Source organism: Mirounga angustirostris, unplaced genomic scaffold (genome assembly GCF_029215605.1).
Source record: "Mirounga angustirostris isolate CCGP_5_RB_7025 unplaced genomic scaffold, mMirAng1.0.hap1 SCAF_8, whole genome shotgun sequence".
Taxonomy (NCBI): Eukaryota; Metazoa; Chordata; class Mammalia; order Carnivora; family Phocidae; genus Mirounga; species Mirounga angustirostris.
In genome coordinates, this window is record NW_026991716.1 from 113723114 (window position 1) to 113740246 (window position 17133).

General features: G+C 40.7%; 1 protein-coding gene across 1 annotated transcript in view; it reads left to right on the forward strand.

The window, feature by feature from the left end:
* The first annotated feature begins 1645 nt into the window (after positions 1–1645).
* Positions 1646–17133, forward strand: part of ENPP3 (ectonucleotide pyrophosphatase/phosphodiesterase 3) — a 73990-nt gene continuing 58502 nt past the window's right edge. Inside the window, exons 1-5 of the mRNA XM_064596966.1 lie at positions 1646–1773; positions 4422–4512; positions 8609–8684; positions 14184–14306; positions 16068–16193. Of these exons, the coding sequence (XP_064453036.1) occupies positions 1646–1773; positions 4422–4512; positions 8609–8684; positions 14184–14306; positions 16068–16193 (544 nt within the window). The remainder of the gene's footprint in view (positions 1774–4421; positions 4513–8608; positions 8685–14183; positions 14307–16067; positions 16194–17133) is intronic.

Sequence of the window (17133 nt, forward strand, 5' to 3'; positions counted from 1 at the left end):
TGCTTGTTCTCTATCTCCAAATTGATCATAAATGTTCAACTGTATTGACTGGCAATGAGATTTTATGTATTTCATCTTGGAAAATGTCTTTTCACACACATAGGTACTGTAAAACACTGATATCAATCTATGGGCATTGATTCTACCTTATCATCATCGTTTGGATGTGTAGTAACCCAGCCACTTTACTTATATTTCAGTTTCAAGAACTTGGGTCCTATAGCCCATGCTGAGCTTTTGCTTTGACCTTCGTGTAAAATGTTGCCTCTCAGCCCTGGTTCAGCATTGCTAACACAAGTCCCACCAGGACTGCTAGTCCTAGCATCAGGTCCAGGATTGGATCTTCACTTGCCAAGGACTAGCATCTGCCCTTCCTATAGTAACTGCCCATCAGGGTAGCTTTCTGCTTGCTAAGCATGCTCATTAATATCTCTGTATGTTTTTCTGCCTTTTCCTTATGACAGGCCCTCCTTGAAGTTGGCCACCTGCCCCTTTGTTATTATGTTATTTGAGGTCTCTCAACCTTGAAAGACTCCTTCCTGCTGCTGGACCTGAGCCTAGTATCTGCCTCACCTCTACCACCTCCCTCAGTGTCTCTAGTTCCTCTGGACCTTCCCAGTCTGGCTTGTCCAAATGCCACTCAAGGTCTAGTTCGGGGAACCAGAAAGGGCAGGTTTATGTGACTTAAGGAAGTTGATGGTGGCAGTCCCTGGGGCTTTCCCAAGACAGCAGCAAGTAGTTTTTCTGTAATTTTAGAAAAGCTCTCAGAATTCATGATGACCTTGTAGAGTGTGAGAAATATTTATGACTGGTGGGAGATGTAATGGTAGCTGCCTATCAGAGCACAAATGTTCTGGCCATTAAGCATTACAATATGCAGAGTGAAGCTTTCAGAACCCAGAAGGTGCAGATTGTTCTAAAGTTTAAAGGGGGGGGGGCACCTGGGTGGCTCAGTTGGTTAAGCACCTGCCTTCGGCTCAGGTCATGATGATCCCAGGGTCCTGGGATGGAGCCCCACATTGGGCTCCCTGCTCAACGGAGAGCCTGCTTCTCCCTCTCCCGCTCACCCTGCTTGTGCCCTCTGTGTCTACCTCTGTCTCTCTCTGTCAAATAAATAAATAAAATCTTTTTTTTTTTTAAATAAAGTTTAAAGGGGAAAAGCATAGCACGGCTTCCAAGGTTCAAGTAACTTAAAGATTATAGGATCATATCTGCGTGTCCAGTCTATTCCAAAGTCCAAGTTGCATGGAGGATGTAGATTTGGCCAGAGTCCAGTGTTCAGGTGAACTGTTGGGAATAAGTTTCTAAGACTTGAGACACTCAAAAGAGGTTGGGGTTTATGGCTCATTTAGGGGAATTGCTATAGTAGAAAATATGACTAGACACCAGACAATGCTAACATCTCTACCATAACTGCGTGTGTGTGCCCTAGGTAGATCCCCTGAGGTTTACTCACCTCAGGACCTGAAGGACTAAGATATTTTCCATTAATTTAGTAATTTAGAGATAAGCTGAGATCACCTTAAAAATGAATAATTTGATGTCAAGAGTCAATTAACTTGTGAGAGAGACAAGATTTTATCAGAGGCCTCTTGACTTTCTTATCTAGTGTGTTTGTGTTCTCAGGGTTGAAAGAGGGTAGAGGATGAGGGTGGAAGAAGAGAGGAAGGATGTTTTGGCAGTGGGGGGAGGCAATGAATTACATAATTATAGAGAGCAAAATGGAGTCCCTCGTGTCAAGCAGGAGCCTGCGTCAACCAATGACGTAAGCAGGTAAGGTACTGCAGCTAGGAGATACCTATCACCAAGTCAGCTGACACCCCAGAACTGATAATGAGCAGAACCAGAGGAGGTCTGCAGATACCCGAAACTAATGAAATCCCTTTAAAAACGGGAGGATTTGGGCAGCAAACTGTCAGACTCTACAGCATGACCCCTCTACATCTGACCCCTTAAAAAAGGCAACTGCCACCGAACGATCTGCCCAATTGATCTCCAAACAGAACCGAGAGCCTTCCCTGCTTGAATATCAGAAGCAGTCAGTTCTGAGAGCTGACCTGGACCGGACCGAGACCTTATCTCAACTGTGTGCCCACAGACTGACTTCGGGTTTGGTTCATTCACTTCCTGCACCCTTCTGTTATCTTCTTTGTTGTGTGACTTGCCTTCTGTCCTGCTTCGTGTGCTGTATAAGAAGCCAAGTTTCATCACATGGTGAATTGTCACTGAGTTTGGAATCCTGAACCTGCTTTATCATTGTGATTTAACTTTGCTTTATGATTGAATAAAGTTGACATCGTGGACACAACTCGTGTGTGTGCCTTCATAGCATGCTCATGACAATAATAAAAATATGGAGCCAGAGTCAGTGATATTCTGGTGAACAAAGCTGGTATAGAATCAAGTGACATCATGGAGAGTACCAGGAAGCAGCACTCATTGGGGAGTCTGCTTCTCCCCTCACCCTCTGCATTCCCCCCACTCCTGCACATGTGTGCTCCCTCCCTCTCTCTCTGAAATAAATAAATAAAATCTTTTTTTAGAGATTTTATTTATTTATTTGTCAGAGAGAAAGAGAGAGAGCACAAACAGGGAGAGCTGAGGGCAGAGAGAGAAGCAGGCTCCCCACTGAGCAAGGAGCCTGATGCAGGATTCGATCCCAGGACCCTAGGATCATGACCTGAGCCCAAGGTAGATACTTAACAACTAAGCCACCCAGGCATCCCTAAATAAATAAAATCTTTAAAAGGGATGTTCCCCTTTATTTAAAAGTCAATTGATTGTAGATGTTACCACGTTTACAAAATACCATTGTGGCAACACCCTAGATTCTTGAGGCAAAATTTCTTGTTCTTTTAGCCTTAAACTGTTTGGATGAAACCCCCTTTATTTAAAAGTCAATTGATTGTAGATGTTACCACATTTACAAAATGCCATTGTGGCAACATCCTAGATTGGATTTTGATTAAATAACTGGATATCAAAGCTTAGCCAAATTGACACACAAAACTACCATCATAGAAAGGAAGGTAAAAGTAGAACTGTTAATGAGAGTCAAGGCAGGTTGGGTAGATTGTCAAAGAGCAAATAGAAAAATTGAAGCTACATGTCAGATGACTAGATAATAGCCCTAATTCCTAGGAATCTCATAATTTTGATGCCAGTTGTGATGTAGACTTGATTTTTCTTTCTTACTCTCTATTTGCCACAACAGCAATGACAACAACAGTACTCCCAGAATCAGGAGTCTCAAGACCAGGAATCTCACTTCTGAGATAGTGCTACCCAAAGTGATCTTGGGCAAGTAGTCAAGCTCTAGAGGTCTTCTAGTCTTATCTGTAAAATTGGCAAGTTTAAGTAGAATCCAGAGTAAATGTTTGCAGAAGAGAATTCAAAAGTGCATGCACTACTCAAAGCAAGGTGTTTACACTGACTTTGGCTACATATAAAATGGCTTGGAGGGAAAATTTAACCCCAAATCCAGAAGATTCTAATTCAGTTGAAGTGGAGCCTGGGCTTCAGAATTTCAAAAATTAAAATTAAAATTAAAAAACTACTCTGGGTGGGCGCCTGGGTGGCTCAGTTGGTTAAGCGACTGCCTTCGGCTCAGGTCATGATCCTGGAGTCCCGGGATCGAGTCCCACATCGGGCTCCCTGCTCAGCGGGGAGTCTGCTTCTCCCTCTGACCCTCCTCCCTCTCATGCTCTCTCTATCTCATTCTCTCTCTCAAATAAATAAAAAAAATCTTAAAAAAAAAAAAAACTACTCTGGGTGTTTTTAAATTTATTTAGTGCAGAGAACTGTGTGCCAAAGGTATCCAAATATTTTTTTTTAAAGATTTTATTTACTTATTTGAGAGAGAGATAGAAAGCAAAGCAAGAGAGAGCACGAGCTGGGGGATGGGGCAGAGGGAGAGGCAGAAGCAGGCTCCCCACTGAACAGGGAGCCCCATGCAGGCGCTCCATCCCAGGGCCCTGGAATCATGACCTGAGCTGAAGGCAACGCTTAACCGACTGAGCCACCCAGGCATCCCTCATGCACATTTTTAATATGTTGGTTTTCAGCTGTGCTATGAAGTTTATACAAATATAGAAATGTCCTGGAATTTCCCTAACAAGGCTTTTTGTTTTGGGTTATTTTTGAAGAAAACAAATAGATTGTATTAAAATTTGATTATTGTGTTATTCTTGTCACATAGGTTTTGATTAGTATTTACTATTTGTCTACAATGTCCCAGAAAAGGACTTTCATCTCTCGACACTATTTTTATTACAACATTTCTTCCTCTCTTTTGATTGTCCAATCACTAAAGAGCTATAATCTTCCCAAACACTTAAAAGTTAGTCACAGCCATGTAACTCATTCAGTTTCTCTGCTGGACTCGAAAAAGGAAGGAGTACTACTGTGTTCCAGTAAAACAGGTTTATACAGCTAAAGGAGTCTATGCTGGCTTTATCAATGGAAGAACCTGCTAAGAGGAACAGTGTTAAGAAATATAAAATAATTTGTATTGTAAGTACAATTTTTAATTTTAGTCTTTGTAGCTTTATGACAATGTTAAGCGTATAAATCCCCATTTATATTTGTGTTGTTATTTAAGTGTAAAGTTTTTAAATGGTTGTATTCAGTTTTATCCCTTCTGACAACTGCGATGCCAAGTTAATGTTTTTTAATCATATTTTGCCTAAGAAATGTAACTACAAATTAATATTTGATCAACCTAAAAAGTGGGGATCTGTGGTGGAACACTTTGCAGCATTGATTCTAGCATGATTATAATCACCCCCCAAGTCACCATTTTATTTTATTTAATTTATTATTATTTTTTTTTAAAGATTTTATTTATTTATTTGAGACAGAGAATGAGAGACAGAGAGCATGAGAGAGAGGAGGGTCAGAGGGAGAAGCAGACTCCCTGCCGAGCAGGGAGCCCGATGCGGGACTCGATCCAGGGACTCCAGGATCATGACCTGAGCCGAAGGCAGTCGCTTAACCAACTGAGCCACCCAGGTGCCCCCCAAGTCACCATTTTATACTGTGTGAATATCTTTAAGACCAGAGAGTGAGCAATTTAAATCACCGTATCTTATATTCTTTGTTGGACTATTGCTTTTTTCTTAGTTCACTTTACTCCTAACAATGGTCTCTTTGTCTAGTTCCTCTTTGCTTTTTTTACATGATAAGATCTGCCCTGTTGAAAAGAATAAAAAGGGAAGAAAAAAAAAACTTTCCTTGATTTTCAAACTTTTGGGGAAAAGAGAGGTCCATCCACTACCTTGGTTTTCTCACCATCCAACCATTCTCTGTTCTGCTTGTTTTTACTGTCCTGAAGTCATCTCCCTGAAAGTCAGTCCTTCTCTGTCCTTGTCCTGCTGCATCTCCATAACAATAATACTACCGCATATTGTTATTATTATTATTTTCTCATCTTGAATTATTCTCTCCTATTGCTTCCATAATGGCATTGATAGCCCCCATTTTTATGACATTTCTCTTTATCTGCATCCTTGGCTGATTTATCTTTCTTCTCATTGCACATTGCACATAGTGTTCCACCGAACCCTGTTTTTAAAGATCTTTTCTGTAGGCGATCTCATCTTTTCATGATTTTAAAAGTCACATTCTCGGGCGCCTGGGTGGCTCAGTTGGTTAAGCAACTGCCTTCGGCTCAGGTCATGATCCTGGAGTCCCAGGATCGAGTCCCACATTGGACTCCCTGCTCAGCAGGGAGTCTGCTTCTCCTTCTGACCCTCCCCCCTCTCATGTGCTCTCTCTCTCTCATTCTCTCTCTCAAATAAATAAATAAAGTCTTAAAAAAAAATAAAATAAAAGTCACATTCTCAACCAAGCAAGGGGCGCCTGGGTGGCTCAGTCGTTAAGCGCCTGCCTTCAGCTCAGGTCATGATCCCAGGGTCCTGGGATCCAGCCCCACATTGGGCTCCCTGCTCCGCGGGAAGCCTGCTTCTCCCTCTCCCACTCCCCCTGCTTGTGTTGCCTCTCTCACTGTGTCTCTCTGTCAAATAAATAAATAAAATCTTAAAAAAAAAAAAATTCAAGCAAGCCAGTAGGTCCGACTTCTTGCTGAGTTTCTGTCACACAATTTCAAATGCCTTCTTGCTGGCTCCTCATCCAGTATCTCAAGGCAAAACCAACTGATTAATTTCTCACACCTAACATGCTGCAATTTTCTCCTTAATTCCCTACTTTGGTTAATGTCACCACCGTTCTGTCACTCAAGCATTGTTTCTAGAAGTAAATGAAACAATGTGTGTAAGCATTGAGCTTACTATAACAAAGTAAACTGTCAAGATATTCTATTTATTCATTATCCTTCTGGGAACTTTGGAGTGTTAGCTTCTATGCCATTTATTATATTTATTCCATCTTATAAATTCAAGAAATTATAAACCTCTTGGAAGCAAAATTTTGTACATCATTTATTTTCCTTCCTTATCCTTCTAATGATTTACCAGTATGTATAATAGAAGCTCAATCTTTCAAAATCATAGTTTCAAAAGTACCCTGTTTCCAAATTTTAAAAAAAGTTTCATGTAAAAAACTTTACATGTATCGACTGTGTTTCTAGCACTCTTTATTCAGCCATCTGAAGCCAAATATTGGATTCTCAGAGGTTTTTGGAGTCCAGAGCTCTCCCCTCTCCACTTTGTTGATAGCATAAATAGTTTAAGATACATAGGCACCTCAATATCAAGAAGCTTATTCAGGGGACACCTGGGTGGCTCAGTCTGTTAAGTGTCTGCCTTCAGCTCAGGTCATGATCCCAGGGTCCTGGGATTGAGTCCTGCATTGGGCTCCTTGCTCAGTGGGGAGCCTGCTTCTCCCTCTGCTGCTCCCCCTGCTTGTGCTCTTGCTCTCTCTCTGACAAATAAATAAATAATATCTTTAAAGGAAAAAAAAAGAAGCTTATTCAGAATTACTACATGTTTAGAGGAAATGATTATATGAGATTAAAAATGAACCTTCTTCTTGAGGAATTTACAGAACAATGTAGGGAAGAAGTAAAAAATATATGGAAAAAGTACAGCCATGAAGAAACTGACACTAAGATTTAGCAGGAGAAAAATTCGAGAGCATCCAAAGGACAGCTAGATGCTGTTTATTTTCCCATCAAATTTGAATGGCAAAAGGACCAAAGATAAGATGTAAAGCCAAAATAGGCTAATATGTAAATCTATGATGCATGAGGTTTACCATCGGACTATTTCCCCGTGTTTCTCCACTTTGTGCTCCTAATCTTGGTCACCTGTGGCTTTTGAGCATCATAGCGAGGGACTAAGTGCTTAGTGATGCTACTGAATAACTGTTTATGTTCACTTTTCCCCTTCTATTCTCTCCACTGAATGCATACCTGCTGGAAGGTCAATGAAACTTGGGCTAACTTTCAGACTTCATAAAAAATTGTTCTTACAGTATTTTAACGTATTTTCCCAATAGTTTAATCCACTTCTATGGTAAAAGTTAGATAGGTTAATTTTCCAGTTGATTTTCAGAGTGAAAACAAAGACAATTGATGGCTATGTAGATCTTTATTACCTAAGCAATTTTGATGTTGTGGGTTTTTTTTATAAAAGTGATTTTTTGGGGGGCGCCTGGGTGGCTCAGTCGTTAAGCGTCTGCCTTCGGCTCAGGTCATGATCCCAGGGTCCTGGGATCGAGCCCCGCATCGGGCTCCCTGCTCAGCGGGAGGCCTGCTTCTCCCTCTCCCACTCCTCCTGCTTGTGTTCCCTCTCTCACTGTGTCTCTCTCTGTCAAATAAATAAATAAAATCTTTAAAAAAAAAAGTGATTTTTTTTTTAAAGTCAGGCCAAAGGTTATTGGTGTTGTAAAATACATTCCTGAGCAATTTGTTATTTGTTGCATTCATATTTTATGGCTACATATTATTCAATGTCTGTTATCCATCATACTTATAATTGGACCTACTGGAGAGGGGAGAAAGGTCAGTAGGAATAATTTAACTGTATCACAGTTTAATTCCAGGTATCACATAAAGTCCACTATATTGAAGAGCCTGGTCAGCAGTAGTGATAATGAATGACACACACAGTCTTAAGTCACAGAGCTTCCACATCATCGGTCTGAGCTGTAGATCAAAGTGGATCATTTGCCAGTTAATTATTTGGACACTATATTTTTACATGTGTTAGATATTCCTCATTCCCCTCCATAGGGCAGAGCTGGGCGGGGAAAGGGAGGGACCTCTGCTCCCTAGGAGTGAGGTAGTTAAAGATTTCACAGTTGAGGAATGCTTTTAGATAAATGATCTCCAAACAGGAATCTAGTTAAGAATGAGAAATGGGCAAAGGTAAATGGCTCCCATGGTTTCATTCATACTTTAACTCCATCTGGGGTTAAGCTAACCAGGACCAATGTATTTGAATTTGAAGATGTGCAATAAGTAGCATTCTAAATTTCTTCCCAAAGCTTTCTTATTTTCAGGCATTAAAAAAAAATACATGCCTCTTTCATTGTTGGACCTGGTGCGCTCTGCGCCTTTAATATTCACTGAGAGAGGGAGGGAGGTATCTTTGTACCTTTTTACATTTTTTTAAAATTGTAAAGGTCACTTTTCCTTTTTTCATAATAGGTTCTTCTTGCTTTGTTGGTGATTGTGTCACTTGGATTGGGGCTGGGGCTTGGACTCAGGCGACAAGAACAGCAAGGTATATCCCTCAGTGTTTTCTCAACAGTTCCTTATTTCTCCTTTCTCCTCACCTTCACCCCTTGAAACTTGTCTCTTCTCTGGAGCTCCCTCTCTCCTGCATGGAGTACTCTCCTCCTAGGCTTCTCCGTCTCCCACACCGCACTTACTAGGAGCCCACATCTGTGGTTAGCATTATCCACTGTCATTTCTGGACTTTACCCTTTTGCCCTCACCCCCTGCTCCCTTGAGATTCACATCATTCCTCTATGTTCTTATTTAACCTCACCTTCATAGAGGACTTTGATAACTGGATTAAAGACTCCTGTCCCAGCACCTACTCTACTCATTCCTATCTGCTTGTCGATAAACTTGGTCTCAAAAGTCTTGGTTGCTTCCCTCCCAGGACCTCCTGCCATGTTAGTACTGCATTCTCCCTGAAATCTCACTATTTCTTGGCTAGGCGATGCCACATTCTTAAATGTAGTGCAGAGTAAAAGCTTCACATTTATTTATTTATTTTTCCTCATAAGAAGCAAAGAAAGGGGCACCTGGGTGGCTCAGTTGGTTAAGCCTCTGCCTTTGGCTCAGGTCATGATCCCAGGGTCCTGGGATCGAGGCCCACGTCGGGCTCCCTGCTCAGTGGGGAGTCTGCTTCTCCCTCTCCCTCTCCCTCTGTGTTCTCCCTCCCACTCCCCTTCTATCAAATAAATAAATAAAAACAAATCTAAAAAATAAAAGAAGCAAAGAAAAAATAGGAGATAGAATCCCCAAAATATCAAAACACGTCTCTTTTGCCATATCAGATCAGTATGAACAGTACATAAACTACTTACAAGTGACTATATGAAAAGCATTTTCTAAATCTTGTTATGTATTGTTTTGGTACTTTTATGAAGGGGACGTATGAGGTCAAATGTTAGGTAATTCATTCTCCTTTTTAATTTGGCTGATTAACTTCTAGTTTGACTCCCTTGGGGAAGGTCTTACTGCTTCTTTGTTAGGGAGACTCTTGGTGAGATTAACAGACAATTTTCCAGTTATGTTCTCACTTAAGAATTAACAGACACTCAGTATCCCTAGCCTAACATGGGAACACGGTGGAACTGGAAAGGTGGACCTTAACCTGGAAAATTACTGTCTTTTTTGGGGTCACTTGGCTATTGTGTTTCTGAACTACAGTACCAGTCCTAGACCTAACAGGTGTAGGTGGTCCACTTTGGTAGTATTATTCTGATGTTAGTTTGCACAGGTATGCACCACTTCTTAGTTCTCTCATCCTCAAATCATGTAAATTAATTGCAAGAGGCATATACTAATATCTGAACAAAATCTCTGATTATTTTGGCTCTTTCTCTCCCTTCCTTACTTTAGTACACCTATTGGCTGGCTTCCCAGTGTCATTGTTCCTTATTCTTGTCCTTTTATCTCAGTCTATCAGCCCTCATGTGGCATCACCCCTTCCCACCCAGGGCATTGGTACTTAACTCCAGCCCCTCATTTACTAGCATCCTTAAAATATTCATCCCCTCATTCTTCCATAGCTGAGTCCTAATCCCCAATCCTGGACCATTTTCACCATTCTCCACTCCAATCAACCCACTTTTCATAGGCACAGTACGTTTTTTTCTAGTGTGAGTTTTCAAGCAATTTTTCCGGTTTGAGTTTTTAATGGGTTCTTAAAAATTTATTCTTTTATGCGCACATACTTTTTACTTATTCTTCAACAATTGGGCACTGACTGTATGCTAGGTATTATTCTAATTACTGGGAATACAGTGGTGAAGAAAATAGACACATCCTTCAGGAGTTTATAGTCTAGCATAGAAGACAGACACTAAAAATATAAATAAGCCAAATACATATAATATGATAAGGAAAGTGCTAAGGGATAAGTAAAACTGAAAAGGGGATTATAAAATATGGAGTTAGGGTGGGATGGGAGATGTATGTGAAATGACTTTTGTAAAAAAGTCTTTGTAAAGAGCTAGAGTGAGGGAGAAATAGGGATATTTGGGGGAAGAACATTCCAGGCAAGAGGAGGAGACTGCAAGGGCAAAGGCCTAAGGCAGGAACATGCTTGGCAACTTCATTTAAAGAATAACAAGTTTGAAAAAAAAAAAAAAAAAGAATAACAAGGTTGGTGAGTTGGAACTAAGAGGACAAGAGGGAGGGTAGTCATAAAATGAGATCAACCAAAGGACAGAAGAGAAGCCACATCAGTGAGATTGTTAAGTCAAATCTGGCCGTGGGCTTTCATTCTGAGAGTGATGGGAAGTGATTGGAGTTTTGAGCAGAGAAGATACATGCATGGTTTGCTTTTCCACACACTCACTTAGCCTGCTGTCTTATGAATAAATGGCAGGGTGAAACCAGGAGATGTGGAGACATCAATTAGGAAATTATTGCAATAATCCACACAAGCTCTATGTCTTGAACTAGGGTGGTAACATTGTAACTGGTGAGAAGTGTTTGGATCCTGGATATCTTTGGATGTGATAGATTTTATCCACAAAGTGGATATAGAGAAAGAGAGAAGTCACGAATGACTTCAAAATTTTTGGTATGAACATCTGGAAATACAGAATTTCCACAATAGAGATGGGGAACACTGTTGAAGAAGCTGGTTTGGGGAGAATAATCAGGAACTCGTTTTTGGACATGTTAAGTTTGAAATATCTACTAGGTGTCCAAGTGGAAAAGCCAGAAGGTAGTTGAATATATGAGGCTGGCTTTTGAAGGGAGGTCCTAGATGGACATGCAATGTGGCAGTTATCAGCTTCATATGTGGATTTAAGGCAATGTAACTGGAACACACTAACCTTAAAAAATTGGGAAGATGAGGGGGGAAAAAAACCACGGATGAAGTCTAGGAAGAATTGGCCAGGGATGTGGGAGGAAAGCCAGGTGATTGTTGTGTCCCGGAAGCCATGTGCAGAAAATGTTTCAAGGTAGGAGAGTGAATATAAAAATGTAAAGGCCTTTTATATAAATGGTATATAAACTTTTTTGGGTTACTTTTTCACTGAACGTTTCTTAAGAGCCATCTAAATTGGGGCACCTGGGTGGCTCAATTGTTACGCGTCTGCCTTCTGCTCAGGTCATGATCCCAGGGTTTTGGGATCGAGCCCCGCATTGGGCTCCCTGCTCCATGGGAAGCCTGCTTCTCCCTCTCCCACTCCTCCTGCTCGTGTTCCCTCTCTGTCAAATAAATAAATAAATAAATATCTAAAAAAAAAATCCTAAATTGTTATTCATCCATCTATTCTTAGGCATCTCTCTGCTTGCTACATAGTACTCTTTAGCATGTATAGCAATATACTATTTGACCTATGCCCTCCCCTGGTGCTGGATACCCAGGTTGACTTTAGTTCCTTTACATTACATAAATCCCGCAGGTTCCCTTATGGACCTGCGTGATATTGCTTCATCATCTACCCAGAAATAGGATTCCTTTGTCTTAGGGTCTGTATTTTAACTTGGGTGATTAGCCCCAGATAGCTTTCTGGAATGGCTGCCACAGCTTACTCTGTCTTTACCATGCACCCTCACCAACCCTTGGCATTATCTGGCTCTCTCATTTTTGGCAATGTAAACTTAGGTATAGAGTGGTATCTTTTATTTTAACTTTTATTTCTCTGCCCTGCTGCTCCAATCTGTGTTGGTTTCTCTCTTGGTTTGTTTGGTGTTCCCCTAGACCCTCCATTGTGTTGGATCTCATTATTTTTTGGATCTCTGTTTCACTTCCTCATTTTGCTAAAGAACATCCTTTAGTAGCTTCTTAAAATAGGATACATAAAAGATACAACTTGAGTTCTTATCTATCTAAAGATATTTTCATCATCCTAACCTAACACTTGACAGTTTGGCTAGATATTGAATTCTGAGATGAACATAATTTTCCTCTAGAAATATGAAGACATTGCTTTCCTTTCTTCTGGCTTTCAGTGTTGCTTTTAAGAAATTTGATACCATTCTGACTTGTAATCTTTGATAGCTTGCTCATGATCTTTCTCTGGGAACTTTCAAGATCTCTTTGTCCCTGTTGTGCTGACCCCTTCATGTGAGTTTTGCCCTGGGAAATGTTGATGTAATAATTAATACTTTTCAGTTCTGGGAAATTTTATAATATGACTTCTTTAATAATATCATGACTACTTTCTCTGTTTTTCACTTTTAGGTACTACCTTCCTTTTAAAAGGTTAACTACGTAGTAGCCTTGATTATATCTGCAATATCTCTTTGCCATGTAAAACAACATAGCATGTTCAATCTTGGGGATTAGGGTGTGAAATCTTCTCCGAAACCATCATTCTGCCTACCACACCCCTCTACTGAATTTTTCATTACTGCTTTCATGTTTTTATTTCTAAGAGAACCCTGAACATTATTTCTCTTTTTGAAATTATAGCTTTCTTTCTTATTTCATGGATACAATATCATCTTTTCTGAAGCTCTCACTGTTAGCTGTGCATGTGTGTGTTTGTGTTTAACTCTTCTGTTTCTTTCATTGTTTCCTTTTCAATCAAGTTTTTCTTTTCCTCTTTTCTTTTCTTATTTGTTTTGGTCTTCCTTTTTCCATAAAAAGAAGACCCCAATGGAGGGTCTAGGGGAACACCAAACAAACCAAGAATTTTATCTTGCTATTCTCAAATGTCTGGTAACCATTTGTTCAAGTTTATGAATACGGCTTGTTCATCTTTTCTCATCATAGCTAACCTTTATGTCTGCCTCTGTGATGAAAGCTACTTTTCCTAAATTCTTCCAGATTATGAGCCTCTATCGAGTGGGAGGTGAGGTGGATCTTGCTGCTCCATCTTCAGACTTTAAACCAGTTTCACTTTATTTAGCCTCTGCCTGTCCCTCCTACCTTCACCTAATGGTGCCTGGTGTTTCTGAGTCTGGGACCTCTCTGGAGTCCTGGGGAAAAATCACTTACTATTTATCATTGTGCATTGATGACTCATAGAGCACAATAAAAAAATATCTGTTTGTCTGACCTAGTCTGTGCTGGGTACCTCTTCTGTGTGCTTCTACCATCTAACTCAGAGACATCAGATAACTTCTTTTTTTTTTTTTAAGATTTTATTTATTTGAAAGAGAGAGAGCATGGGAAGGAGGGGCAGAGGGAGAGGGAGAGAATCTCAAGCAGACTCCCTGCTGAGCGCAGAGCCTGATATGGGCTCAATCTCATGACCCTGAGATCATGACCTGAGCCGAAATTAAGAGTTGGACTGACTGAGCCACCCAGTTGGCCCTCAGATAACTTCTTTTTTTTTTTTTTTTTAAAGATTTTATTTATTTATTTGACAGAGAGATAGCGAGAGCAGGAACACAAGCAGGGGGAGTGGGAGAGGGAGAAGCAGGCTTCCCGCCGAGCAGGGAGCCCGATGTGGGACTCGATCCCAGGACCCTGGGATCATGACCTGAGCCGAAGGCAGACGCTTAACGACTGAGCCACCCAGGAGCCCCCTCAGATAACTTCTAATCACTGGTTTCCTTATTCCCTCCACTCCTACAGGCAGTTGCAGGAAGAAATGCTTTGATTCTTCATTCAGAGGACTGGAGAGTTGTCGGTGTGATACGGAATGCAAACACAGAGGCGACTGCTGCTGGGATTTTGAAGACACTTGTGTGGAATCAAGTATGGATTCTGAGGATAAGTTCATTATAGCATGTTGGTTGTGCTGTCATTAACGCATGTCCAAATGCTCACCATACACCTTGTCTATTGGTTTGCTAGGGCTGCCATAACTCAGAAACTGGGGGGCTTAAACAACAGAAATTCATTTCCTCAGTTCTAGAAGCTAGAAATCCAAGATGCAGGTTTCATCAGGGTTGATTCTTTCTAAGGTCTGTGAGGAAGATCCATTCCTTGCCCTTCTCCTAGCTTCTGGTGGGTTACAAGTTGGCTGTCGTTGGCTTTTGGCAGCATAACCCCAAACTCTGCCTTTGTCTTCACGGAGAGTTCTCTTGTGCCTTCATAGTCTTCCCTGTGTGTGTGTGTGTGTGTGTATGTACATGTCCAAATCTCCCCTTTTTATAAGAATATCTGTTGCACTGGATAGGGACCACTCTAATGACCTCATTTGAACTTGAGTATCTACAAAGATCTCTTTCTAAGCAAAGTCACATTCATGGCGTTGGGGGGCTAACACTCCAACATTTTAGGGGGACACTATTCAACCCATAACACCTTGTGTACAGGATTATCGTTTCCCCTTTTGCAGTACTAAACACAGAGTCCACACTTGATTTGATTGAGGTTGAGGAATAATGGTGTCCAGTAGATGAAACGCTGTCTATGTTGCTGGGAATACGAACGTCGCAACGCAGTTTCACTACTGCTCAAGTTAATCATCTTGTTCAGTTTCCTTTGCAGTCATTCTCAGATTTCAGGGTGCATAAGACTTACTTAGAAAGTTGGTGATTCTTGGTGATTCTGATGCCAGTGCTCCACAGAACACAACTTGAGAAACACTGTTCTCTGGGTAGAAGAGACAGTTCTCAATGTTTAATCTTTTAAGACATCAGTGAAGGCATGTAGATACGGGGGTGGCTAGTGGTTCAAAGGGTAAAGATTAGAATAGTAGAGCTTCTTACATTATATTTTCTGAAAAGGGCAAGGGGGAGGGGATAACTTAGTGTAGATAAGATCTGCATTCCCTTTACTTAATCTCCCCAAATCTTTCCTAAGTAAGTGATAAGTAATGGACAATGAAGAACTCCATGCACAACAGAAGCACACAGCAGTCACCTGTCGAACACATTTGTCTAAGCACAGAGCTGATGTTGATTTTAGACACTGATTCCTAGCAGATGGCACTAGGAAGCAGTGATGGGATAGCCTCGTGCTGTTTTAGCACTCATGTTTATTTACACTGCTCTCATACTGAGCACGTAGCCTGGGAGAGCTGCAGAGGCTCAGCGGAGGCTCACCTAGCACTCCGTACCCTCAGCTGGGAGGTGCCCTGGCCTGCCTGCATTCTTACAGACCTGACCATGTTCCTGTTAATTCTGCTCTCACGGCCTCTTCCTTCCTGCCCGTCTTTAAACGAAAGTGCTCTTGGGTGGCCACCATCACTAGTGGTTCATCTCCGTTGGGAGTTCCTAATTTTGGGTGGGAATAGAGTCAGTGTTCAGAGTTTCTCCAAAGTCAGAGGTGTACCTGCCAGGTAGACCAGAGCTGCAACTTACAAAACTGCATTTCTCTCTGCCACTCATGCCAACTGAAGAAAAGTGATGGGTTGTGCCTTGTTTGTATGACGTATTTTCATTTATTAATGCAGAGAAGCCAAGAGTTGGCCCTTACAATAATACAGGGATAAACGTCTGGAATTTACATTTGCTGTTGGATACTTGGGTATACGTTAAATGCTGGGAACTGAATTGTGTGATTTTACAGCTCGAATATGGACATGCAATAGATTTCGTTGTGGGGAGACCAGACTAGAGTTCAGCCTTTGCTCTTGTTCGGATGACTGTCTGCAGAGGAAAGACTGCTGTGCTGACTACAAGAGTGTTTGCCAAGGTAAGCAGAGGAAGTTGACCCATTCGCTTCTCTGTGTTCAGTGACCCCAGAGCTGGCTGACCCAGGCTGCATAAATTAAAACAAGTCAGAGACAATGTGTTTACTGTGGGAAGAAATGTGGCTCGTGCATTATAGAGAGAGGGAGTTCATAGCATAGATACTATAGAAAAGAAGGGAAAGATTAAATTTCCATATTCATTGATAAGGCAAGGTCTTCTCCAATCCAATGACTATGCTAGAAATATCTGTGGTTTGAGATACCAGATGGCAGATCCTAACGTTAAAACATGATGAAAGAGGTTATCTGGCCCGTCAATCAGTCTGTTAATCCAACGTTACTGCTGAAACAACTGTGTCCTGAGTGGTCAAATTACTGATTAAGGACCTTCAGAGAGTTACTGCAGAGCCAAGATTAGGACACAGGTTATTCAACTCCTGGTTCCAACTGCAAGTGATGTACTGCAGATTATTTTTAAAAATTACCAATCCCTCTGAACATGTAACGAAATTTATGAAAAATGCACATAAACACACAGCAACAAAATTGCTTCAAGTTATCAACCCCTTTTTCATAATGCCAAACCCAATAAAGGCAACTAACTTATACTTTTAATTTTTCTAGACCAAAAAAAGAGATTAGGTTGAATTCTGATTTTTTTGAATAGAAGGAAAATGTTATAGTAGAAACATTAAAAACTATAATCTCTTAGTAGAAAATAGATTTCACACTAATGGATAAATCAATTTTTATTACAAAATATAATTGAAAATCAACTAAAAAGAGCTATCAAAAAGGAAGAATAAATGTCTGAAATGGTAACTTATTTTTCAAATAATTATTGTTTGACATTTAATATTGCATCATTAAAAATTCTGTTAAATTCATGAAGGCAATTTCTTGTTTGCTTATTTCTGTAAGTTCACTGCCTCTGACCCCTCT